We start from the raw sequence: 24,668 nt of genomic DNA, 5'->3' as shown, positions 1-24,668 counted from the left end.
TGAAAGGGGATTTGTTGGAAGAAATTAAAGGGAGGATGTACACTGTTCTGAGTTATACTGGAAGCAAGCTATAAAGAAGCCTTGAATTATCACTTCAGGAAGAGAGAACTTAGTTTAGTTCCCCGGAGGACTAAGAGGAGGTGGGAGGATGCTCCTCTGCTGCATCCCTCACAAAATTCTGATTTTAAAGAATTTTTCTGAAGGGGTATTCTCAAAGGGGAAGTAACAACCTGTGTTCTGCCTAACTTTTCAGATGGTTTTTGAACCATTGAAACTTGTCCTGGCTGTACACTCTGATATACTGTGTTAAAACAGAAATAAAGAACCAAGAAAAGAAGAAATATACCTTTTCCTTGGAAAGCATATACAAATTTTCCTCAATGTTGCCATAATTAGGATTGTAGAAAACTGGGAATGGGGGCAAGAAGGGATGGCTGACCCTGCGGAGAAGAACTCAGTTTTTGAATTTGTAAACAAAACAGGACAAAAAAAAAAAAAAAAAAATCCTGCCGGCTTCCTGACAGGCAGGGTGTGCGGTTTCCAGTCAGAGGTGCTGATTCAGTTGGTCTGGCTTTTGCAAGGGAACAACGAGAGGAATAAATTGCTCTGAGAGGGTGTAAAGAACTTTCCTTTCCTCTAGAAGAAGTTGAGCAAACATGGAGCACTGAGTTGCATGGTTGAAATTTGGTGAGGCGTGGAAAGGACACTGGTTTTCAGCAAAGTATGATGTTTGTTCAGAGTGTTGTGAATTCAGGAGTAAGAGTTGCCACACTTTAAAGACACCTCTCAGTCGAACTGAGGTTTAAAGGAGCTGCAAGAAGCTTTATGAGGAGCAATCTTGGCAGTTCCCAATGCTGCCGCTTCCAGAGGATCTTCAAATACTCACAGCCACACCTTGATACCTTATATCTTGCCTTGTAGGATCTCTGTTGATATGCCCACTACAAGAGCACTTTGTTAAGACCAATTAAATGTATAATATTTGTATAATACTTGTGTTTTGGAAAAATCAATATGACCAGTTTCCCTTTGAAATGACAAGATGCCTGTTGTGCTGACAGAGTAGAACACATTAGGAAGTGATGCTTTGTATCCTCTCAAGAGTAATGTGCTCTTGTTTTCTCTTAATCAGCAGGATGTTCTCCTGTATGTCAGATGTCTTAGTTGTTTTTGTGATCTCTATCAGAGAAGAGTGAGGGGGGAAAATGTCAGAGGAACAGAACAGGTTTAAAAGGTTTATAGCAGAGAAAGCCTGCAGCCCTGCATTTCTGTTTAAGTGAAAGTGGTAATCACCACCTTAGGGTTGGACACTTCGTGTTTATGTTTGTGCTTTAAACAATAAATAAATAAACAATAAATAAAAGAACAACTTGCCCTTCAGAAGAACATAATTCATAGCCTGTTGAAATACTCTGGAGCATAAGGGATATAATTAACCCTTTTCCCTTTAGCGGGGTTGTGTTTCAGAAGCAAGATGTCTAACACATTATTTGCCAGTTCACTGAAGTAAGGATTTTTCAAGTTGATTGTCTGAAAATCAGACTTCTTCCTCCCTCCATTGCCTTCCCCTCCTTCCCTATTTTCTGAGCTGCAGTTTCCAAATTTGTAATAGGTCTAGTAGTGGTTGCCTTTTTTTTTTTTTAAAAAAAAAACAACTTAAAAGTAGCCATTGAGAAGGAAAGCTTATTTCCCATCACTCTTGCTCAAGGCTATAGAGAATAGATCTTGGAAGTTCAGGCACTTATCCAGGCTTTTCAGAGGAATTTTTAAGAGATGCTTTTGATGCAGCGAAGGAAGAGCAAAGACTTGAAAGGACTGACAGCACAACCAGGATTTGGCTCAGTGCACGAACAAAACCTCTTCCCGTGATCCTTGAATATTTTGCTTTACTGATCAGGTCTTGGGTAGCACAAATCAATTCTTAACTATTCCCTCAGATAGTTTTGGTATGATTCAGTGAAAACGGGCTGAAATAAGACAGAACCTGAAATGCTTCCAACTCTTTTTTTCCCATCTTGACTCTCCTTGAAGTATGTGAATTAGTGTGAGAAAGTGTCTGTAGCTCCCACCGGGTCAAATGGAGGTTGAGATAAAAATACTCGTCTCTGTGTGTATCGTAATATTGATCGTGGTGTGGTAAATAATTCCTTGGCAGCAGGATTGCCAAGTCTGATGTTTTACACTTCATTTGTAAGTTCTGGTGCAGTCTTGCTTCTTCTTGCTCTGTGCTCAGACGTGCTTTTTGTTCTTTGATGGATATCTGCTTCATTACTTCCTTTTGACCAGCCTTTCCTTTCTGATAAACCATCATCCTTTGGATTGGTTTAGCTGCCTGGAGCTCGCAGGGTCTGTTAGTCACAGTATTCTCTTTTTGTTGTGACATTTTAATAAATTAACGGTCTGCATGAAGACCCATTCCTGTTTCTCGCCTCTCGGGCATGGGTGTGCACCAGTTCACACCAAAACAAAGATTGCTTCCCGGGCTCTTTCTTTGAATTTCTTTGTTTTTATCTGTTCCATTGTACACGTCTTTACACAGTGTTACCCAACACAGTCATTCCTGTCACTTAGGCACCTCCTTCTTTAGGCACTCACGTTTTCCAAAGGGGGCTAGGAAGTTTTCTGTTAAAGGCAGTGTGGCCCTTTCACAGATCGGGGGTGGCTCCGAGTTCAGGACTTTGTCTGTGTCCTAAATTGCTGGTTAACTGTGGAGGCAATGAGACCAAGTCCTGGTTTCTGACTCTGAAGCTGAATGAAGCTGGCATGTGGTAAAGCTAAGCACTGTCGGCTCAGATGTGTTTTCTTAACATGGAACCAACTAGCCTTGCACAAATACCGTGGTTTTCTTTCACAACAGCGGCGCGGGGCCAGCCGAGCTGTCAGACGGGTGAGGCGAGGCCGAGGGCTGTCCGTCACCTCTGCTCCCACACCAGTTCACCTTCAAGCCGACAGCTGGAAAGGAGGGTGTTCTTGTCCAAATCATTTTTACCTGTGCTTTTCCCCCCCTCTTACTTAGTTTTTCTTTCTCTGCCTGGGTTTAAAGCTTTGTGTTTGGCCGTGGATGTGGCACCGTTACCTGGCGCGGTTGTGCCACCGAACGCCCGCCCGGCAGCACAGCTTGTGTTGGCAGGAGCTGCTTGGCTGATGGGACTTCATGTTGTTTGGGCAGGCAAATCATAGCTACAGGCAGAAGAATGCCTTTTTTGGGGCGGCTGTAGTGGCCCAGTGGAGATTAGATTCTTCTACCTCCCAGATTGGCAGCTGGTTTTGCTGTTGATGATGGTGGGGAAGGATGTGGGGTGCTATAATTAGTTGTGGGATTTCAGAGCTTGGAGAAACCTTCCTTGTGTCCGAAGGAAACAGTCTCACCAGAGCTTTTTTGAATGTAGTCTGGGTCCAGAGAGAGGTTTGCTGTGATGCAGTCATGTAGCCCAATTCTCAAGTCTTGTGAGCAGCTTCTGCCCATGTGTCAGTCTCCTTCTCATCAGATATTCAGAATAATTTTTTGGGGTGGTCCCTCTGTTTGAGGGATAGCAGTCATTGAGATCTGCTAATATTGTTTTGTCTGTCTTGCAGAATGTAAAGTGTCTGAATTGTTATAATGATAAAAAGGTTTCTGAATGCAATGAAACTAAAGAATATGTCACTTAGGTTTATATATTTAGTAGTGTATTACAGGGTTCATGTGGTTTCTCTTGCTTCCCTTTGTCTAGTTCCTCCTTTCATCTGTTGCAGTGGATAAAGTTCACTGTTTAATTTTTAATCAAAGTTCTCTAAGGAAAGATTTCTTACCATAGGTTAATTATAAATATATTTTCTATAATAATTTAAATATTAAATAGTGCACATTTGTTAATACTTTACCAAAGAAACACACCTGCTCACAGGCTGAGGTTCAAGGTGTTCTAGTGCTAAACCACTTTTGACAGCACTTGCTCACTCCACAGTTCCTCCAGGGAGGATATTTTTATTTTAATTCCATCAACCAGGTCATGGCAGTTAAGTTCTATTGCAGTTGAGAAAATTGAGTCTGAAAACTTCTTGTGTGTCATGTCCCCCTGCCTAAGATGAAAATTGCTTTTTGAGAGGATGAGATATTTTGAAGTAGTGATCTTTCCAAAAATGGTGCATTTCAAGAATCAGTTCAGGTTAAACCTAGAAAAGCATGTTTAGATCCACTTTTTCCTGGTGAATGCAACAAGCTAATTTTAATGATGACTTTAAAGTTGTGTGCCTGAGATAAATCTCGTTTTGTGTACATCCCTCTGTAAAACTATAAAAACAAAGCAAAACCTTCACTCAGTTGTTTTTTCTCTCCTTGATGTTATCCATCTTTTCTGACTCAAATTTCTTCTGATTTTTCCATTATCTCCTTCATGATCAGAACAAATAGTGAAATAGTGCCATGGAGCTGGGTACAGTCAGATTAAGTGTTTGTTCTTCATCTGTGCCTTTAGGTAGGAGAGGAGTGTGTATAGAAGGTAAAGGATAAAAACAGTGATGGAGACAGCTCTCCATCTTGGTATTGCCTTGATTTGCCTTCTGGAATAAATCTGTGCTGCTGCAGATCCCAGTGGGGGGAGATTCCTGCAGTTTGGGAGTGCCTAGAGCAGCATCCAGGTTTGATGTTGCTGCTTGGTTTGTCCTAGTCCCATCTCCTGCAATTTCCTGCATCCTCTTCCCCCCAAAGTCTTGCAACACCCTTCTTGCAACACTCTTCCCCCCAGTTTTGGCTGAGAAGGGGGGTGGAGTGGTAATCCCTGATGAGGAGCTGCTGAATGAAAGGTGCCATGGATTTATTTGTCTCACCCTGTTGGACCCACTGCTTTCTCATGGGGGAATTTGTTAGAAATGCATCAGGGCAACCTGTTGCACTCCAGGCTCTCCAGAAGCACCTACCAGAGGGTGAACAGTAATTCTCCTGCTTGCTCTGCCATTCCAGATAAAAGTGGATATGGTGACAGGAGTTGCAGTTGCCAAGCAATAGAACTTAGCAGAGCCGGGCTGGTTAAATACCCAAACTGTTCTGCTCACCAGAGCTGCAGCATCGTGCATCACCCACAGTGCATCTAGGCAGTGTCTAAAACTGTGTATGAGTTTGGAAATCCAGTGTCTTGGGCAGTATGTAAATGTAAAACAGACAGTATGGGCTGAAATGTCACCTTGAATGTAAGTGTGGTAAGCGGCTGGAAGTAAACCACTGTGGGCTCTTCTCTTTATAACAAATTATATATATTTAGATTATTTTATTTTTTATTTTTACTGTTTTACAGTGAGGTTCAATCAATTGCTGATGAGAACATGTGCATAGATTGTTGAAAATCCTATACTCAAGCTTTCCTTGTGTTTTCAGAGAAATGAAATTCCCGGAGTTCTAGTGGTTGACTGTGCCTAAAGAGCTCTGGTTTCCCATGCTCAGCCTTGTTTATCTGGCAGCTTCTCACCTGTGTGCATTAAGGATGTTTTGTTTGAGGAGGTACTCACCTTGAGTGGTATCACTGAGGTGTTTGGTTCTCTTTTTCCACGGTTATTGTGCTGTGATGCCTCAGAGACAATAAATAGCGTGTGAACGCTGCCCTCGTGGAACAAAGGACACTTCCCTTGCTGGGGCTGGGTTTGTGATACTAAAAGCCAGTCAGAAGCATCCAATTCACCAGGAAAGCGAGTTCACATAGGAACTCCTGGTGTAGCTGCTTTGCTTTGCATTTGCCTTAAATTGTGTTCTGGTGCAAGTGTTTTTGGTTGATAAGGCCTGAACTATGTTACCTTGTCTCTGGCGCCAGCCCATGTGTTTTACCTTGTGTTTGGAGAGGAAGGTTCTTTTTTCAGTCTAGTTAGCTCATGGCTGGAAAGCCCCACAGCACCTGCATATATGTAATTTAATACCTTTAAAGCCCTTTTTGGGAATTGCAAGTTGGTCATATTTTAACTGCCTTGAGAAAGCAGGTTACAGCATGACCTATGTGATTTTTAAGCTGTGTAGTTGCCATGTGAAGGGAGGGGTGGGAGAGCTCTCTGTTCTGTTAAATGAAGTTTGATAGCATTAACTTTTTCTTCTATTCAGTTAGATCATTTTTTTTTAGCACCATGTTCAATTTCTATTTTGTTGGAAATAAGGGACTAATGGAAGTCTTCGTTCAGTTTGTTAAAACAGAAACATTGCTGTGGAAGGCCAGAGAATGTGGGATTTCTGTGTTTGATTGCTTAAGAGCTGGTTAGCACAGCATAGTAGGGCCCTGTGTTGCATATTGTTAAGAGTAATTGCATCAGACTTGTAATTTTTCTGTGGATCTATGACTCACTATTAAATCCTTTGCTGACCATTATGGATGCAATTGTATGTTATGATATTTTTTTGTCAGTTGGCTTCTAATGAAGCCTGAATGATCTGGCCTGATTATCCAGCCATTTTTGGAAAATAATAATAATACTAAACAAATTCCCCAAAAGTTTTTAAAGAGTGACAGCTTTCCTGGATTACTGCAGGGTGGCAACCTGGCAGGCAACTAAGGGCATGGTAAAGTCTTCCTAAATGTGAGTTGCTGAGCCCAGCCACATGATGAATTTTCATTCTGGAAGAATTTGGCTGCTTATCCCAGCTACCTAAGTGTATATCCCATAGGTTTCTGTCAGCCAGTTGCTGAGTCACTTGGATGTGCAGACAACTGTTTTAAAAACAAATAAATAAAATCGTGCACACAACTATTTTTTTTTAAAGGTGGAAAGAACAGTCCCCAGGAGAGACAATTTTTGCTAAGCTCTATTGTCATCACAGATTGTGAAACATAAATTCAGTGTTATAAACAGCTTGTAATTTCAGTCTTCCATTTTTGCTTTAGCAGGCATTAGACTGAAGCTGCTGGCATTGGGTTTAAACATTATTAGCACCATTAAAAAATGTTTTACTCTCATAGTTATTGATCATAATGTGCCACCTACTCACTTGTATGTTACATATTTTGTGCAGAATGGCACGTGCTCATTTTGTGATGCTGTCAGGGAAGTTATGGTGTGGGATGAGAAAAGGTGCGGAGGTTTGAAGTCTCTCTCCTGTGAGGAGGGGGCTCATCTTTAGCGATTTAGGCATTACCTGCGCTTTCTTCTGCAGTTTTTGTTGTTGTTTGGCAATTTTCTCACAAACTCGACCAGGGTGTGACTGCAGTGCTGCAGGGAATGCTCCTGGAATTGCATTCAGCTGGTGTTTCTAGCGGCTTTCCCTTGCCTATAAATGCACAGGAGCAGCTCGCCAGGGGTTAGAGGGCTCAGCTCTAGCCACGGTGAGGTTCAAACAATGCCTTTCAGTGGTTCACACCTACAGGGTGTTAATGGGTGAGGAATTTGCTGATGAGGTTCATCTTCCAGTTAGCAGAGACTCTCACAGGCATTGCCCATAACCTGGGCACTACAGAGCAGGGTTAAAAGTTTGCTGCTTCTTTTCCTGGCGTTGATTGCTGGGGGTTCTGGGCTGGATGTTGTCCTCCCTCCATTCCTGCCCTGTGCACCCATGGGGATGAGCCGGAATCCGTGCCAGCCGAGGCACTGATATGCTATTTCAGCAGCAGGAGGTAATGGATGTGGCTTCACAGGAACCCCTGAGGGATGTGGTGTATCGGAGCAGCCTTGGTCAGAAAGGATTAATTTGGGGATGACTTGTCATGAGGATGCTTTCACGTGAGCTGGGCTAATTCTAGACCTCCTTGCTCTGGTGAGCTGTGTAGAGAAGGCATCAATCAGTGTTATTAAAGGGATACAGTTCATTTTGTTGGCTCCATTTTTGCTAAGCTGCTGTTCCTGTTGATATTCAAAGTAAAATGTTGGCAGTGAGAACCCAAGCGAGATGAGAGACAAAAACATGATTTATTCTGAAATTTTATTTGTGTAAACTTAGGGGGAAGTTGGAGGAAGTTCACGGAAAATAACAATGCCAGAGATATCTTTGGCCAATGAGAGCTGAAAATTGCAAGAGCAAAAAGGCAGAGACAGCTTGAGTTTGTGATGTGGGTTGTCGCCCTTTTGTGTGTTATTTTTGCGAATGTTTTGTTCTGGTCAGCGTGGTAACACAGTGGCCCTTGGATTTGGAGTATATAGTTAGTAGAGTGGCAGAAGAGAAGATTAGAGTAGGATGTGTGTATTTTTCTAAGGGCTGTGGGAGACAAGGAAAATGTGTGTGGAGAACGGGAATCTAGTTGCCTTTTAAAGTATTTGCACCAAATTTGATTGGCCTCTTGTGACACCACTTTTTCCTTCCAAATCTGGGTGAAAAAAAATTCTGTAAAAGGTTGATAGGAGTGATGAGTAGTGTGAGGTAAATTAATGATAATAGATTATGTTTCTCAGAAATTACAAGCTACGTTGCAATATAATCTCTAGTCCCGTGAGTGTTTTGAAGATCGTAGTGGTCTGGCTTTGTCCTCCAAAGCTTAACTTGTAATTAAATGAAAAAAACCCCCAAGCCCTCTTTCTGGGCCTTAGATATATTATGAAGAATGTTCTCAGGACTTATATTCAAATGGAAACAGTGGGGTTTTGTTTGGGTTTGAGTATTCCCTTTCATGTTTTGAAAGCCAAAGATGGCAGCGTTGTGCTAGTGCTGGAAATACAGAAGTTGAAATTCAATTATGGTCTTGCTTAGCAAAATCTAAAATGATTGACATTATCTGGGTCGTGGGGTGCCTTTTATCTATCCCCTCCCCACCTTGAGAGATGTAGCTTCATAAAATCTTGGTAAATGTAAAGAGGTTTATGTAGCATATTCAGTGAAGAGAAATAGTTCAGTGGGTAGGGAAGCAGCTTGAATCGTGATGTAGATTTAGTTCCCTCCTTGTTACTGGTTCTGACATCCCAAGAGGTAACACAGAAGCTGGCTTCCCTGGGAAGAGATCTAGTGATTGATGTGACACATACAGGATAGGTGAGCTTAGAGAGTACAGAAATTTTGTGGGAGGTTGTGTAAGTACATTAAAGACACTAAAATATATATCTCATTCATAGTGTCACTACGGAGGCAAAACCAAGAGCTCAGTGGGTGGTGGAATCCTGTGTTAATGTAAAGTGTCATAAGCAATCTCTCCAACCACTGATTTCTGTGAACTCCACATTTAATTTCTTCTTTGCAGAGTATGCAATTAAAGAATCCTGAGACTTCAGTAGTAATTTTTTTTTTCCTTACGTCTGCAAATGGTGCAACTGTACTGAAACTTTTCATGGGCTCGAAGGGAAATTGTGGTTGCTAAGCTGTTCCTTCTCAGACTTTCTAGCTTTGCCTTCCATGTCATTGAAACTACAGGAGCAAAGAAGGCCTAGGCCCAGGCCGTGGGCTGCAGTGACTCTCTGGTCAGTGATGACTGAGTAACACTTAAAAGAGTTTTTTTAAGGGCTATATGATAGTCCTGATGGCTTCCTTAAAAGATGCATAATTTGTAGGAATAAGAATGAAGAGAGATATTAACGTCTCAAGTTATACTTTCCCCTGTTTCTAGAGTGCATGGGCATCACATTTTCAGACCATTCCTTCTGTTTTCAATTGTGTCCTTCTGCTTCTCTTCTGAGCAATGACAGTCATATAGGATAGAGGCTTCTTATAAACCTGATGATTGGCTTTATCCTAAGTTCAGTTCCTTTTTCCTAACATCATTCAACCTTTTAGTGTCTTCAAGGAATTTTTTCAGAGCCCTAAGTTTTTTTTCAGTGTGCCAGACAAGCCCTCCACTGAGTTGATCCAGTAGATAGTAAACATGTCAATATGCAGCCCGTGGTACTTTATGCAGATCTAAATCCACTCAGTGCAATAAACATGTTTTGTTGTTGTTAGAGAGGGATGGGAACTGTGGAGATGCTTGCCTGAGAAGGGATGTGCTGCATGCTGGGAATCTGGGATGAGGGCAGCTGGACCACAGCCACGTTCAGTAGCTGTTTTGGACTCTTTCTTTATAAGGACCTGCCATAGATTAAAACTAAAAAACACATGATGAAAAGGAAGTGGCTCTGTTGGGAATAAATAACAACACTGTTCCGAAGATGTGCTGATCTCCCAGAAAGACCCACAGCTCTGAGCTGACATTACTGGGGGGTGATGTGGTCAAGGCTCTTTCATTAGAGCAGTTTGGGAGAGAGCAATATTCTGCACTCGGTAACAGAGAGCAGCAGTAGCTGTCTGGGAAAGCCAACCTCTTCTTGGAGTGGAGTGTGCTCAGAAAAGCCATTATTGGCAAAGTGAGCTGTGGTGGTGTGAGCAAGCTACTCTCTAAAAGTAGAACCAGCCACAATTGTGTTCTTGTATTAAGCCTTGTAGTTCTTTCTTTGTGTGGGAATTCATCCAGCACTGATGGTAACACACTGTGCTTGTTACCAGCTGTGCAGAATTTCAGGGTAGATGAGAAGTTGAGCAACCTCATGCCCTCCCTTAAAAAAGAACCCTTTGGAACCTTGTGGATCACAGACTTGGCCCTCAGAATGGGTGTTACAACCCCTGGACAGGAAAGCAATATGGAATTAAAACAATTTCTGCACCTTTAGTGCTTGTTTTCAGCAATCAGTGTCAAGGGATGCTCTTTGTAAAATGGAAACACTGAAGGTATCCTTGTTTAAGATTAACTTTGCATCTCTACTGTGAAGTAAAAAGACCAGTTCTCACAGAAACAAAGTCAGAAGGGGGAAAACAAAGGGAAATTAGAAAAAAAGGTGAGTGTGAGCTGATATTGAGGTTGCTGGTGAGATGCTCATGGCAGGCTGTCTATCCTCATTCTCGTTTCAGAGATGTAAAGGACTGCTCAGGCTGAACAAGTCTCTGTTGCTAGGGGAAGCCTGACCCAGCTGGGGTAGACTTGTGTTGAAAAGGCCTTAGGATTGTGAAAGGGATGTGCTGGATTGACTCAGAGCTGCCTTGGTGCTGCTTTGTCTGAGACCTTTTGGTGTTGAGAGAGCTGGGTAGTGGTGGTTGCTCCATCTTTAACTTCTGGCTAGTTGAGAGGATATTGAGACTGTGCAGTGCAGCCTTCTAATATCATCCAAAAAAATAAAAGAGTCAAAGGCAAGGCTTAAAATGATGAGTGTGGCTTTTTCAAGAGAAACATATGTAGAACTTCTAAATGGAGCAACACAAAGCTTGTAACTACACCATGATGAAATTGCTTTTTGTAGGAGATGAATCCTTCTCTTATTAAAACCAGTGAATGTGTGAGCTGTCAGTGCTGCCCATGAACACCTTGGTATTGAGAGTGAATTAGCTGTGATGAATTTATATCCAGCTGGATATAGCAAGCAGAAGTTGCAGTGTCAGGTGAATGTTGAACAGAAAGGCCTCTGCTGCTTTGTCTGTGCTGGCATGAGATTTTGCAGAAAGAAGGGAAGGGTTCCTTCCAAACACTGAAGGGCAAGAGCAAAATCCTTCCAGCAGTCACCGGTGACCTGAAGTAACTGGTGGGTATAGGAAAAGAGTGAAGAGCTGCTGTGTGGAGTAAGTGACTGTTTGTAAATAGATGGTGATGAGATAGCAGGTGTTTCTCAAGGTGACAAGGCAGCTCTGCATGTCAAAATGGTTTTAATGATCCAAGGGAGCTTTGGCAAATCATAGTTAAGGTCGGGAGGAATCTGCTGGATCACTACAGTCTGTGACACAGCTTGTTTGGAGCCTGCCCAGCCTGTCCTCAGCAGTGGTGCTGTGTGTGTGTGTTCACAGCCCCAGCTCTGCTCCCAGCCAGGGCACCACTTACACAGAGAGTTGCCAGGAGGCTCTGCCAGATCAAGGAGCATTAATTACTCTTGTCGTATGAACCTGTTACGTGCAATCACTTTTCCTGGTAGTTCATTGACCCCATCTCAGTTACAGGAGCAGGCTTGGATCTGTCCTCTGACTAGGAATGGGCTGCAGATCGTCTGGATGGCTGGGGTGTGGAGTGGGTATTTCTATTGCCTTTGGAAGTTTATATGCCCTGCAGTTTGCCCATGGGATGCTCCCAGAAAAAAAGAGCACAACAGGGCTTCCAGTTGGATACCAGGCAGAGCTCAGGAGTTGTGGACTAAAGACCTGTTTCCAGGGAGGCATTTATGTTTGTCTGGGTACAGACTGCATTGCTTTACTTTGGTATTTTACTATATTGGGGAGTTATCTTTTAAACAAATAAATAGATTTGTCTTTAAAGAACAAATTTCTGACTCTGAATTAGGTACTTGGTTTAGGCCCAGTCTGATAAATGATAGGCAGTTTAAGGAAAGGCTTGGAAATCTGTAGGCAGCTGAATGAAAACAGCATGAATCTGACTATTGGTAATTATCCTGGGTGTTTATAATCTACCCAGAACAAGCGGGGCTGGGTCATAAACAGCTGTTGCATTTTTATGTTCTGTTAGCGAGCAAAATAAATACATAATAGTTAATTTCCAGTTCTGAATTAAATGTAAAACAAAGGCAAGTTATCCTAGTCGTATTAAAAAAGTTCTCTAAACTGGAATATCCAAAACTGTTAAATGGAGTATAAATGCTCTAAAGAGCATTTTCTGTGCACTTCATTGTGTCTGACAGACCAGTTTACATTGTGAGTCCATATACACTTTCTCTCAAATGGCATCCAAAGAAAACACAGCACAGCCAGATGGAAATTGGAGTTGACTTTGAGCTCTGATTAATTTGTTTTTCATATAATCCTTTTCAAGGCAGAGAGAAAAACGTGAGAAAAAGATGATGTATTGTGGTATCGTTAACTCTGGTGAACAATGTCAACCTAAAAGAAATTTCTTTTCAAAAATATCTAGTTTAATGGGAACTGATTTTTTCCAAGTGTCAGGATGGCCCACGATGCTTGTCCTATTTCACATTTGTGTCTCTGCAGTTCTCATTATATGTGTAAAGTTCTGCAAAACATAACTCACTAGATGAACTAATAAGTTCTTAAATCAGCAATGTCAACAGCCACTCATCTGTGATCAATTTCTAATGTGGGACCCCACTGGACTTCATCCTTTTCCATACTTGAGGGGATGATGTTTCACAACTGAGGCAAGTGAGCGCATGCTTTTGCCATAAAGCTCCAGAAATTTCATTGATTTATAAAAGCATTAAATATCTAAAATTAAGTAACTTTTGAGCTGAAACAAACATAAAGCTAAAAGCAGTATGACTTTGAAAGGCCAGCCTCAAACAGAGACATGAACAGATATATAATGCTTTAGTTAACGGTTGCTGCCATTTCTCTTACAAATTGTTCTTTAGGGTATTGTAACTCAGCTGTTTTTAAACCCATCACTCTGGAACCTTGCCTGCAAAATGTCAGCACAAGTGCAAATTTTATTTCTTTAACAAAATAAAGGGCTTGGAGCAGTTAGGCTTTCTAAACTTTTATGGCAGGAAAATAAATTCCGCTACTTTTGCTTTGCCATAGCAGGAGCCATACTGTTCACCTTGGCCTGCCAGCAGGCAGAGATGGAAGCCAGAAGGGTTTAATGGGGGCCACTGTGTGTGTTTTAACTTGCCTTTTCAAACCAAGAGAAGCCCACTGTCAGAGTGTAAATACCCTTTGGGCAGAGGGCACAGTCCCTAGGGTGGATGGAGGGCTTGTGGCTTTAGAAGATGATTTCTGAAGTTGAATGCAAGATGTGGGTACCAGCTCATTAAAGGGATTTAGAAAGGCTCGAGGATGGAACCCTAGAGGTTCAGGGGAGAACCCCTCACTTCTTCTGCACTAACCAGTGAATCTCTTTTCAGTTCTATACCTTGGAGTTCTTTCATGTTCTCCCTCTTCTCTCTAGCTTCTAAAGCTGGCTGGTGCCAACCCATTTGCGCTTTTTAATGTTTTCCTGAAGTTCAAGCCTTGACGCATATTCCAGCAGTAGAGCCCAATTTTTCTGAAATCAGTATGTACAAAAATGGAGATTTCCTGTCTCAGTGCTCAAGGGGACCAAGCATTCCTGGTGGTACATTAGTCTTGGTGTTTATAATTTTTTTTGAAAGTCTAAGGAATGAACTTTCTTGCACATAGCTACTTGAGTGCAGCAAGTCACATTTAATAGCCTTTGCTTTCAGCTTGAATCTTTACAGAAGGAAGATTAGGTAATAGTTTGTGTAGAAACATCTGTTTCCAAACAAAGATCTCGCCCTATTTTATTTTTTTTGTGCTGTCCCTCTAACCAGAAAGTCCTTTAGTCTTTAAAAGACTTAGAAGTCTTTAAGTCCTTGTTGGGTATTAGAGTTGCTGTGGTTTTAGCATGCTCATGCTCTGGATCCTTTGTTAGCTTAAGTTATTAGCCTTAGATAAGTGTTGTGGGATGGAAGGACTGCTTTCTATTGTCAGCGCAATTTCTGAATCTCTGGACAATTTGTCTGGGTTAGAATTTAAGTTTTTTGGCTCCAGTGCTTGTTTAGACCTTTCCCTTGTCTGTGGAAAAGATGTTTTTAAAATAATTAAGCCTAGCATGCATTAAAAGAGAACCTTTCCACAAAATTGAATTGCTTGGTGTTTATTTGAGTTTTGGGTTGCTTAAATAAATAGCCATTTTGCTTTGTTTGCTTACAAGCAACTTAGTATCTCTAATGGGGAATCTTTTTTCCAAAGAAGACCAGCTCTGAGGGCTTTGAAGAACAACAGCTCTCTACACTCTGTAGTTCTTTGTTTTACATCCAAGTGGATTGTATGTGTCTAAATATTACATTGTTAACACACATGTCTTCCAGCCCCTTTAATGTTGTTATTGTGATGTGTCTCTAATATGGAAAAACTTAATACATAGATTTATTAGGGAAGAATCCTTTTGGTCATTGTTTTTTTGAGAGTTCATAGAGTTCAATCTGCTGTTTTCAAGGAAAGATTCTTCTCTGTGATGCTCCATGTTCTTGTAAATAAATTTATCCTGTGTTTCTTAGAACTCAAGAGACTTTTTTATGTCTTGGTGCCAAAATTAGTGAAACTTGGTTTACTGGAACATGCAAACAGGAATTCAGTGCTGTAAATCCAAGCACTTTGTTTTCTTCCCAGTCACAGAGCAGGAAGTGCTGACCAGCTTTCTGTGGATTTAGTGTTGTTGCTGGCCTACTGCAAGGCTAGTATTCCAAGAATTAAGGCTTGTTTGGTGTGTGACCCTGGAAAGAAAGAGTGATTTGAGGCCGAAGTTGTAATTTTCTGGGAAATGCCCTCTTTGTGTGCATGTGTCTTTAGCGGGATGGGGAGTTTATAAGTAACGTGATGACCAGTGGATCACTTTCTGTTTTACCTGACTGGTTTGAAGTGGCTCAAACCCTGCTCTGGACACACCTTCATGATCTAATTTGAAGCAGGATGTGCAAATGCATTTGGTTTATCTTTGTATTCTTCAGTGCAATGCAGCTCTTGTCATCAGCAGTAATAAACCAACGTTTCTCTGTGTGCTACAGAATGTAGGGAGAGCTGCCATCCCTGTGCTGCCCTGGTAGTGCTTGGTGTGATAGGTTAAATGAAATGAAGATTCCATGTAGGTGTACATCAAGCACTCATTTTCAACCTAATTAAAAGTTAGAAATCTTACGGCCATCAGAATATCCTTCTTGCGTTCCAGTTTCAAAAGGTTTAGGAACGTTATTTACCAACTTTTTTCCTCCTTTTGCTTTTCAGTTTGCGGGCCAAACGTCGACATTCGCAATGACATCCACGAGCTGAAGCGCCTGGAGAACTGCACGGTGATCGAGGGCTTCCTGCAGATCCTGCTCATCTCCAAAGCGGAGGATTACCGCAACTTCCGCTTCCCAAAGCTCACTGTCATCACTGACTACTTGCTGCTGTTCCGTGTGGCAGGCTTGGAAAGCCTCAGCGATCTCTTCCCCAACCTCACAGTCATTCGTGGCAGGAACCTCTTCTACAACTATGCCTTGGTCATCTTTGAAATGACGAATCTTAAAGAGATCGGGCTTCACAACCTGAGGAACATCACCCGCGGGGCCATCCGGATCGAGAAGAACTCTGACCTGTGTTACCTCTCCACAGTGGACTGGTCTCTCATCCTAGATGCAGTGTCCAATAACTACATCGTTGGGAATAAACCTCCAAAGGAATGTGGGGACTTGTGTCCGGGAACAATGGAAGAGAAGCCATTGTGTGAGAAGACATCTATTAACAATGAGTACAACTACCGCTGCTGGACCACCAACCACTGCCAGAAAAGTAAGATTTAAGGAGACATCCTGTTTTTGTTACCTCTTTTGAAGTAAACATGGTTTTATTTTAAGCTCTTCAGCAACTGAAGCTTTTATTCTAGTTGTGTATAGTTTGCATGAGTTACCCAGTTGCCACACAAATAGATTCTTCCCCTCTCAGTAAAGGTTTGTCTCAAATTAAAAATAAAAAGAGAAAACAACAAATCAGCAACTGTAAAACAAACCCCAGCAAACTCTCTGAGTTACTTCCTCACGGAGAAGGTGGAAAGTGTAAGTATGGAACCAATGCCATTGTAGCAGAGCTGGAGGCAGCTTTACCTGCCTTGAGGACTTTGGCAGGAGGTGGCCATCGAGTGCCATCTCCTCCTGCTGAAGTGACATTCTGTGTGTGCCAAAGCTGTTGCAGTGCGTGCTGAAGCTGCTAACTGGACTTTGTTTTTTGCTTCTCTTGGCATGCACCTCCAGACATTCCTGTAATGGTAAATCCTGTACCTAAGGACTTGTTTACTGACATTAGTTTTCACAGTACAGTCAGTAGAGTCAGAGTCCATGAATATCTTGACTCCCAGTGAAGTTACTCTTGCCTGTTTTGTTCTTATCTGGCAGGTTTATGTCTTTCTGATAGCAAGTATTAGCAAAAACAAAACCTGATCTCTTCTCGCTTTTTAAAAATAGAGTAAACAAACTCATAGTTTACTCAGGTAACATGATTACATGGCAGGCTTTTTGAGTTCATCCTGTATCTTTACGAAAGCTGAGCCCTGCAGTATCAGTAGGGCTTAATTACAAACTCGTCACTGGGAGGAACAGTTCCTAAATTCCGCATGCAGTCTTGACCAAAGCTGCCATAATGATAGGAAACACCACAGTGTGAGAGAAATCAGGACTATATTTGGGTTACCTTCATCTGGGGATGTTGTGCTTTTCTGAAGTGGCTTGTCAGTTGCTTGTGGAGTCCTCCTGTTCAATTAGAACTGCAATTAAAGTAGTTCGTGGGGCAGTTTCAGTCAACACATGCCAAAAATACCTCTGCAAAAAGGCATTTGGAGTATGTGCTTTTATCAATACTTACAGGAAATAAAGTTCGTTATTTTAAACAAAGCAAAGAAACCCCCTCAGCCTGTTACTGGGAGACTTTGTGCTTTGCCCAGGGTGAGGGGAGTGTTTCTATGAGTCCTGCAGGTCAAATTTATGTCTTCATTAACAGAGTGTAGCTCTCTTGTCTACAGAGGGTGACCAAGGTGACTCCTGTGCAGCCTCATTGCCCTTGGTGGTTTGAATGGATGTAACAAGAGTGTATTTAATGAGATATAATGACTTGCTTGCTTTCTGTTGAGTGCTTTGTCTATTTGGAGTAGACAAAAGTAACATGAAAAAAAACTTTTTTTGGCATCTGAGTGACTGTTAAAATAATTTGGATCCCAAATACACATGAGAAGAAACTTGTTTAAGTAAAATGAGGTCATAGTTAGGCTGTGATAGCAGGACTTTGAAGGCAAGGGTGTAGGTACTGGGGTTTTTTTTCATATACGCTTTCGTCTCCTTTCATGGGAGATTGTGAAGAACAAAGCAAGTATTGGAAAAGAGCCTTGAAAGGCTCGTTAAGAGCATTTCAGTGTGGAAAAACAATTTGGTTTAGAGTATCTTAGGATGTACGGCATATAAAGAAATTATCAAGTCCTAATCAATAAGCAGAGTGAGAAATTTAGACCTCTTCTAATCTGTTTGTTGTGATAAGCCACAGACTTGAAGGAGGATGACTTTAAATTTGTAGGCCATTCATGTAAAAAGAAAACAACCCCAAAGTACTCCTGCTCTGAAGAAAAACAAGGGAGGTATAAAAGTGCAGTTGTTCCAAAGGAAGCTTTTTGTCTCCCCTGCTAGATTGCTCGGGCACTTTGGCAATGAACTCCTGATCAGGAGAGGACTCTTGCAGTACAGAATCACACAAGACATGAAAAAGCACAGAAAGAAGGACTTTTCACTTACTGAGTGGTTCAGTTGGCATTTTCCTACCCTGTCGAGATACGACACCTATGTTATTTTCCAGGGAATATTTTTCTAGTGCAGTATCTAATTTAACCCTGACATTCTCCTTGTGCGTCACAGTAATGTCAAGCTGAAAATGCTCTCTATCATTCAGGGTTCCTTTGTGCCTTTTCATTTTTCTTTGCTCTAGCTCTGTGGAGGAGTGCGTATTAAATCTCTCTTGTCCTTGTTTAGGTTTTACACTGAAAGATCTGAAGCTGGTGGGTAAATGTTTTGTGGGAACACTTGGTACTTTAAGTAGCCTGGCTTCTGTTTAGTTTTGCTGTTGAGTGGAAGTTGTTTTTTTCCTTCTTTTTCTTGCCCACAAACAAAGGAAGAAGCTTGTGCTTCCTTCAATATAACTTGTGCAGGAACAATGCTGAGGGAGGAGGGAGGGAAGGATATGCTGTGTCTGACTTAGAATAATCCATGGACACCACTATAAAAGAACAAGCTACAAAGAAACTGTAACTTCTAAATTTTTCTGGGTATTTTTAAGGTTCAGTGTAAAGCGTCAGCAGCTCTCCTGCCAGTTTGGTTGCCCTGGTTTCTGTGTAGTGTACATTCCTTTACCTTCGAGTGCCCCAAGGCAGCAGCAGTACTAGTTTGCTCTCTTTGGAGCTGCAGCATGTTGTGTTGGGCTTGGCAGGCTCTCTCCTCTCTGACTTGCACCTACTTTTATGTTGGTGTATTAAATGCCAGCTGTGCCTCACTGGAGTTGCAAGGCCACATAGAAGAATCCCTGAAGATAAAAGGAGAGCACTGAAGTTGTTTGTTTGCATCAATGCTTTGGGGCACAGGTAGAGATGGAAAAGATAAAAACTGAGTGTCCAGACATACAAATGAGACTATGGCCTTTTATGTTTTTCTTTTTTTTCTGGCAGTTGTGACTGCTGGAAAGGTTTATGGAAGCTGCCTGCATCTCACTCACAACTGATGTGAGAACCAGAAAAACCATTCCTGCTGTACCCCTTGCAAGACTTGTGTCTGATGACACACTAGCTCTGCCAGTCCAGTGGTCTGCTGTAAAGAAAACTTTGGTTGTTTTCTGTGTTCCTCTTGCTGATGATTAACTTTTGAGGTCTGCTGCCTTAGTCACTAGGCCTTTCCAAGTCTGCAGAAACCAAATGAAAATTACACCCTTGAAAGCCTGCCTGGAAGTTCAGGATCCCTTGTCTACCGTAACCTTTGTGTTCTTTTTCAAGGAAGTCCAGCTAATGCTTCCTAAGACACTTTTGCTATTGCTTGGACTGTAAGAAATGAACTGGGCAAACTATTTGGGAAAGTAATAGCAAAACTAGCAGTGATCTGTATATGAGACCTACGGTGCCTTGTTGGGTTTGTCCCCCATCTTAATTATTTGTCTTCTTTCCCCTAGTTAAGCTGGAGATGCTCAGTGTCAAATACTTGTTGAAACTTTGCCTACTCAGAAAAGACAATTGGTGTGGTTATGAGGGAGACAGGCTGTTACCTCTGTGAGCAAAGAGGTGTTGGCATCAGCTGCTGCTTCTGTGGGTCAGGATGAGCACTGTCTGGGAGAGAGCGAATTAGAGCTCCCATATTTCCCAAAGGGGGTGGAATAGCCATGCTTCCCATAAAAACAGTGACAGGGAGTATCTGAAATGTGTGTGGGAGCTTTAAGATTAGAGTTTAGGCATTAAAAAAAGCATGTGTAAGCTGGCATTGTAGAGAGGACATGGATGAGGGCTGTAAGCATTAAGCAGTTGGTTCAGAGATGAATTTGACATGAAACAATAGCTCATGTAGACCTCACTGCACAATACAACAGGAGAAAACTTTGAGCTTCTGAATGTGTGAAACTGAGGACCATGGAAAAGGCATGTGAGGATTTGGAGGCCGATGAAGCAGATGGCAGCTAAGCACAAAATGTTTTTAATGAAAATGTATCCTTATTCATTTTTGAATTAGTTTGACAATGGCCCGAGAAGATACAGTGTATGAGGAGCAGGAGGGAGAGAATGACAGTGAGTGGGAAGAGTGGTCCATATGTGCCTTCTACTAAAATGTTTAAACATATGGAGACAGTAACATGATGTATTCTCACAAATATTCGGAATCTGCTCCTGTTTGTTTACACGGAGCTCAGAAGATAATGCAGTTGAGTGGTGTCGTTTGACATGGCTCCATTGACTTGTGCAGTGCTTACAGTGTGCACCAGCTGGGAATCTGCTCCCTGTTGATTCAGCAGAGTAGTGCTGAAAAACATGTGCTGCACTTTTCCCCCCTCTCCTTTCTCTTCTTCTTCCCCTCTCTGAGGAGTTTTCAGTGTATTCCTCTGTCCTTTAGAAATAGTGAACATACATGAACTGCGTAGGCAGCAAGAGAGGGGAAGAAGTTGGGAGCCAGAGATGATTAATCATTTCATTCTTATTTTGCTTAAAATTATGTTTGCATGCTTTTTTTTTTCCCTGTTTGCTGTGGCTTTTTTTTCCCCCCTTAAATACTGAAATATAGTAGATATTATATATGTCAGCAGAGGACACATGCTTTAAGTTTTACTATTTCAGCAAGCAAATTAGATGTGGTATGATGTTAAGTGCTGGTCTAAGAAAATTAGGTGTCATATAAACCTGACCATATTTTGAATGGACAGGTTGTTTGTTGGTTGTATTTGGTTGGTATGCAAACTTTCCAGCAAATAAACATCTGAAAGGAATAAACAGACAAAAAAGATAATAATTGTAAAAGGCACAGTTGGTGTCACCGAGTTAGAAAAATCTGGAGTACGTTAAAAAAAATTTGTTAGTGTTTTCTTTCTGAATGAAGTTTTTTGCTGACTTTTGCTCCCCTCCTGAGAAGTTTGCTCTCCAGCCAGAGGTTTCCCAGAATTTTTATTATGGCTGTGAGAGCATATTTAATTAGTAAGCTGGAATGGCCGCAGAGCAGTTTAGGCCAATCTGCAGTTAATTACTGTAGCAGTGGTTTATATTCTGAGAAAAGGGCTAAAATTAAACAAATGTATACTTGCCATTTTTCTTTGTTCTATTATAAAATGGCCTAACCTGGCAAGAATCTTGCAGCCTGCACCAGCCACCTAAAAATATGTGATAATGCTAAGTACTCATCGTGGCTTCCTAGTTTCTTTTGGCACAAGGATTTGTAGAAGACTGTTTGTTTTGAGAGGTCTTTAAATTTGGGAGTTTCATTTTCCAGTATGAAAAGATGATGCAGTGAGCTCAGTCCAGTGCTTTTGAAAAAAAATAAAAAAAGTAACTAACTTTTAAAAATACTTTGAAAAGATTTAGAACTTTCCCCCACATTTTGGAATAAAGAATGAAAAAAGTTTGAAGTTTTTGAAATACCCTGTGTCTTTTCTACTCACATTTACACACACACACACACACATTGATTTTCTGAAGACATCACATTTTACACTTGCTTCAACTTGCTTTATCTTTGTCAGACCAGAGGTGTGTTTATGGTCACCAGGTGATGATGTGCAGCTGCATTTATCTGGCCATCCATGCTGCTGGAGAAATTTATTTTTCTTTGTGTTGTTTGAGATGATGGGAAAGGGTAATCCATGTGCTGTAGAATGAGACAGTAAATGAGGCCATATTTCTGTGGCACTACAATTCATTCTGGTGGTGGGGTGATTAAATGGATGTGCACAGTTCCTCTGAGTAGTACAAACTGTTTTACATAGAGACCATTCTAATGGATTTACTTGAATTGTTTTGTGCCAAGAAACTGTTTCACTGTCAGAACAAAGCCCTGTAGAAGTGCAGTTGGGAGGTCACTGATAGGAAATAGTAATTCCTTGGTTTTCTGGGTTGTGTGTGTGTTCAATCCTCAGCTGAGTTTCTCGGATGCTGTGTGGTATTTGCTGGGGAAGAAAAGAGTGCCAGTTCTTCCTTACAGCAGGATACAAAAGCATCACCAGGTTGCACACTGGGTGTCCGACAACCTTTAATGGGGAGTGCTTGAAAAGAAGTCCTGGTCTAACCTCAGGTTCTGTGGAAGCTCATGGAGAAGGGAATGACTCTGCAGCCCAAGGGGCCTGAGGCTGTGGAGCAGAGGGGGAGAGGGAGATGATGGCTGTGAACACATTCAGTGAGGATTTCTAAGGTGATGTTTATTTATTTTGAACTTAAAATAAGAAGAATAAAAGGAAGTGCTTTAAAACTTCAGTCACATCCTAAATTTACTTTTAGAGGTACTGTGTGTCACTGATGTGACAGCGATGTTTCAGAAATTTAATAATCTGGTGCCAGCTAGGGTTGGAAACGGAATGCTTTTGGTTTTACTTGCAGCACTTTGCTGTTCTTAATGGTTTGTTTTCATCCTGGAGCAGACTGAGAGTGATGGCCTGTTTAGAGAATTTTTTGGTTTACTTTCCTGTGCAGCAGTGTCACGTTAAATCTATGCAATTAAATACAAATCTAAACTTGAACCAAATCTTTCATTAATGTGCTAAAGTGGATTTCCAGGCCCCATTGATATATATTAGACAAATGTTTGTTAATAGAATAGACAATTGTATTGGATAGCTAATTAGATGTAATGTAAGGCTTTAATTTTATGATGCATTTGCAAAACAACTGGGAGCTGGGAACAGCTAGCAGTGTTATAGGGAAAATGTCAGGGAAATGTCAAGTGTAAAACTAAAAGAAAGCTGTGTTTTTGCTGTGTTCTTGCAGATGTCATAGGGACAAGGCAAACTCAGCCTGGCTTAGCATTTTCTGCAGTTCTCTGTGGCTCTTACCCACGCAATGAGTCCAGCTTGGAGTGGGTTGTGAGTTTTCCTAGGGATTTCGGTTTTGGCAGGTAATGCTTGTGTAGATGTCTGACAAGGGGTCAACTTGAGCTTTCGTCTTCTTATCTTGGTGAAAGGCCCTAAAGTGATCTGTACTCCACCTGGCCAGTTGTTCCATTTTCATGGAATGTATGGAAATACATCTTTTGTGATGGCTGATCTGCAATTAAATTTGAAATGGACTAAGGAAGGGGAAACTCAGGCTCAATCCTGGATAGGAATCGTGTTCTCTAAAAATTTTGTATAGGAGGAACCATTTTCCTAGTTTTCCTTCCCGAACACACATGAATGTCGGAATTAATTGTCCTTAAGTGTTTTCATAAATTGTTTTTATGTGGCAAACAAGTTTTTCAGTGTTTAACAGTCTTGAAGAAGCCTTTGTTTAGCCTTTTTCCCCACTAATAGTGGGATTTCCTTCTCCAGTCTGTCTATGAGAATTAACTTCTAATAAAAAGATGCTTGGATAATGATATGTTAATAGAGATTGTTGAATTGCCTTTTTCTTCTGAGGTGAACTCAGCCTGGTTCAGTTGTCGACTGTCTCTTCCTCCCCCTCCTTTTGAGCGTTGGGAATGGAATGTGCATGTGCTATCAGGCGAGCGCTAAAAATGATTTAGCGACGAGTTTGCCCACCATAAAATGGGGAGAGTCTGAGGTGCCCCACAGCCTGGCTTTTTAAAGCTGGAAACCATGTGCCATTATCTCCATATTTTTTTGTTTACTGTTTCTTGCTGGGCAAAGTGAACGTGTAGTTACCTGCCCAAAGCACAGTTCTGTATGCTCGGGCTAATTATTAAATGTATTTGTGTAGCCCTTGACGGTGTAGGAGAGAATGAGTTCAGCACATGACTCTTAGGAAAGGCTGGTGTTTTTTTTGGAATTTGGTTGCTGAGAGGGATTTGAGGGGCAACTCAAAAGTTCTCAGTTGTTGCTAGTTAAAGTTCAACTTACGCTCTGAGGTGGATCAAACTTCTACTTTGTACACCAAGTGTGACCCTCCTGATGTGCTTTTTCCTGGTTGCAACATATTGGGTTTATAGGCACTTAACTGTTCCCCCCTTAATGCAAATTGCTCCATGGCTGTCCAGGCTCATCTTCCCCCATTAATGGCTTCTCTAACTTTTCAATCAATTATGGGGTCAACCTGTCTTAATTTGTTTTTTTTTAATTATTTTTTCCAGTTGATGTGCGAAGGATATAGATGGATGATTAAAGGTTATGGTTTTGGGAAATGATGCCATTTAGGAAGCATGTTTGAAGTGTTGGGCGCGCAGAGAAAGTCTTTTATATCAACGCAGGCCTTGGGAGGAGGAGATGTTTTTCTATCTATAGAAACTTCCCGTATAGGATAGCAAGGGAAGGTTGCAGGGGGGTTGCCTGTCTCTTTAAGTGGGTTTATAATTGGCTAGGAATTTTTGTCAGCTTAGTCACTGCAGCATTCAGCGGATGAGGGAAAAAAACCACAGGCCCCAACCGTTAGGGCCGTGGATAGGCTCTGTCATCCCAAAGGAATGCATGTGAACAAAACACTTTGTGCGGTGCAACCGTTGGCCTAAACAGTATTGCATTCTTAAAGCAGGCTCTGAGTCACATGGAGCAGATGGATTGTTTCACTAAAATGGAAGTTATGTATCACTGAATGCTCTGATCAAGCTTTCAAGTGTGGTTCCAATAGGTCAGGGTGATGAAGGGTGTAAAGGAAAAAAATAAAATTCAGCTCCTTCTTGTGTGGTTGAAATAGTTTCTG

General features: G+C 41.5%; 1 protein-coding gene across 2 annotated transcripts in view; it reads left to right on the top strand.

Annotated features, from left to right (window-relative positions):
- The window catches only part of IGF1R (insulin like growth factor 1 receptor), a 170,618-nt gene that overhangs the window by 14,161 nt on the left and 131,789 nt on the right, over positions 1-24,668 (top strand). For both annotated transcript variants that reach the window (XM_036389327.1, XM_036389326.1), the window contains exon 2: positions 15,578-16,123. In XM_036389327.1, coding sequence (XP_036245220.1) covers positions 15,578-16,123 — 546 coding nt within the window. The remainder of the gene's footprint in view (positions 1-15,577; positions 16,124-24,668) is intronic.

The sequence above is a fragment of the Molothrus ater genome, chromosome 13 (assembly GCF_012460135.2).
Source record: "Molothrus ater isolate BHLD 08-10-18 breed brown headed cowbird chromosome 13, BPBGC_Mater_1.1, whole genome shotgun sequence".
In the NCBI taxonomy this organism is placed as follows: Eukaryota; Metazoa; Chordata; class Aves; order Passeriformes; family Icteridae; genus Molothrus; species Molothrus ater.
The sequence above is the reverse complement of the archived record's forward strand: the minus strand, read 5'-3'. Positions and strand labels throughout refer to the sequence as shown.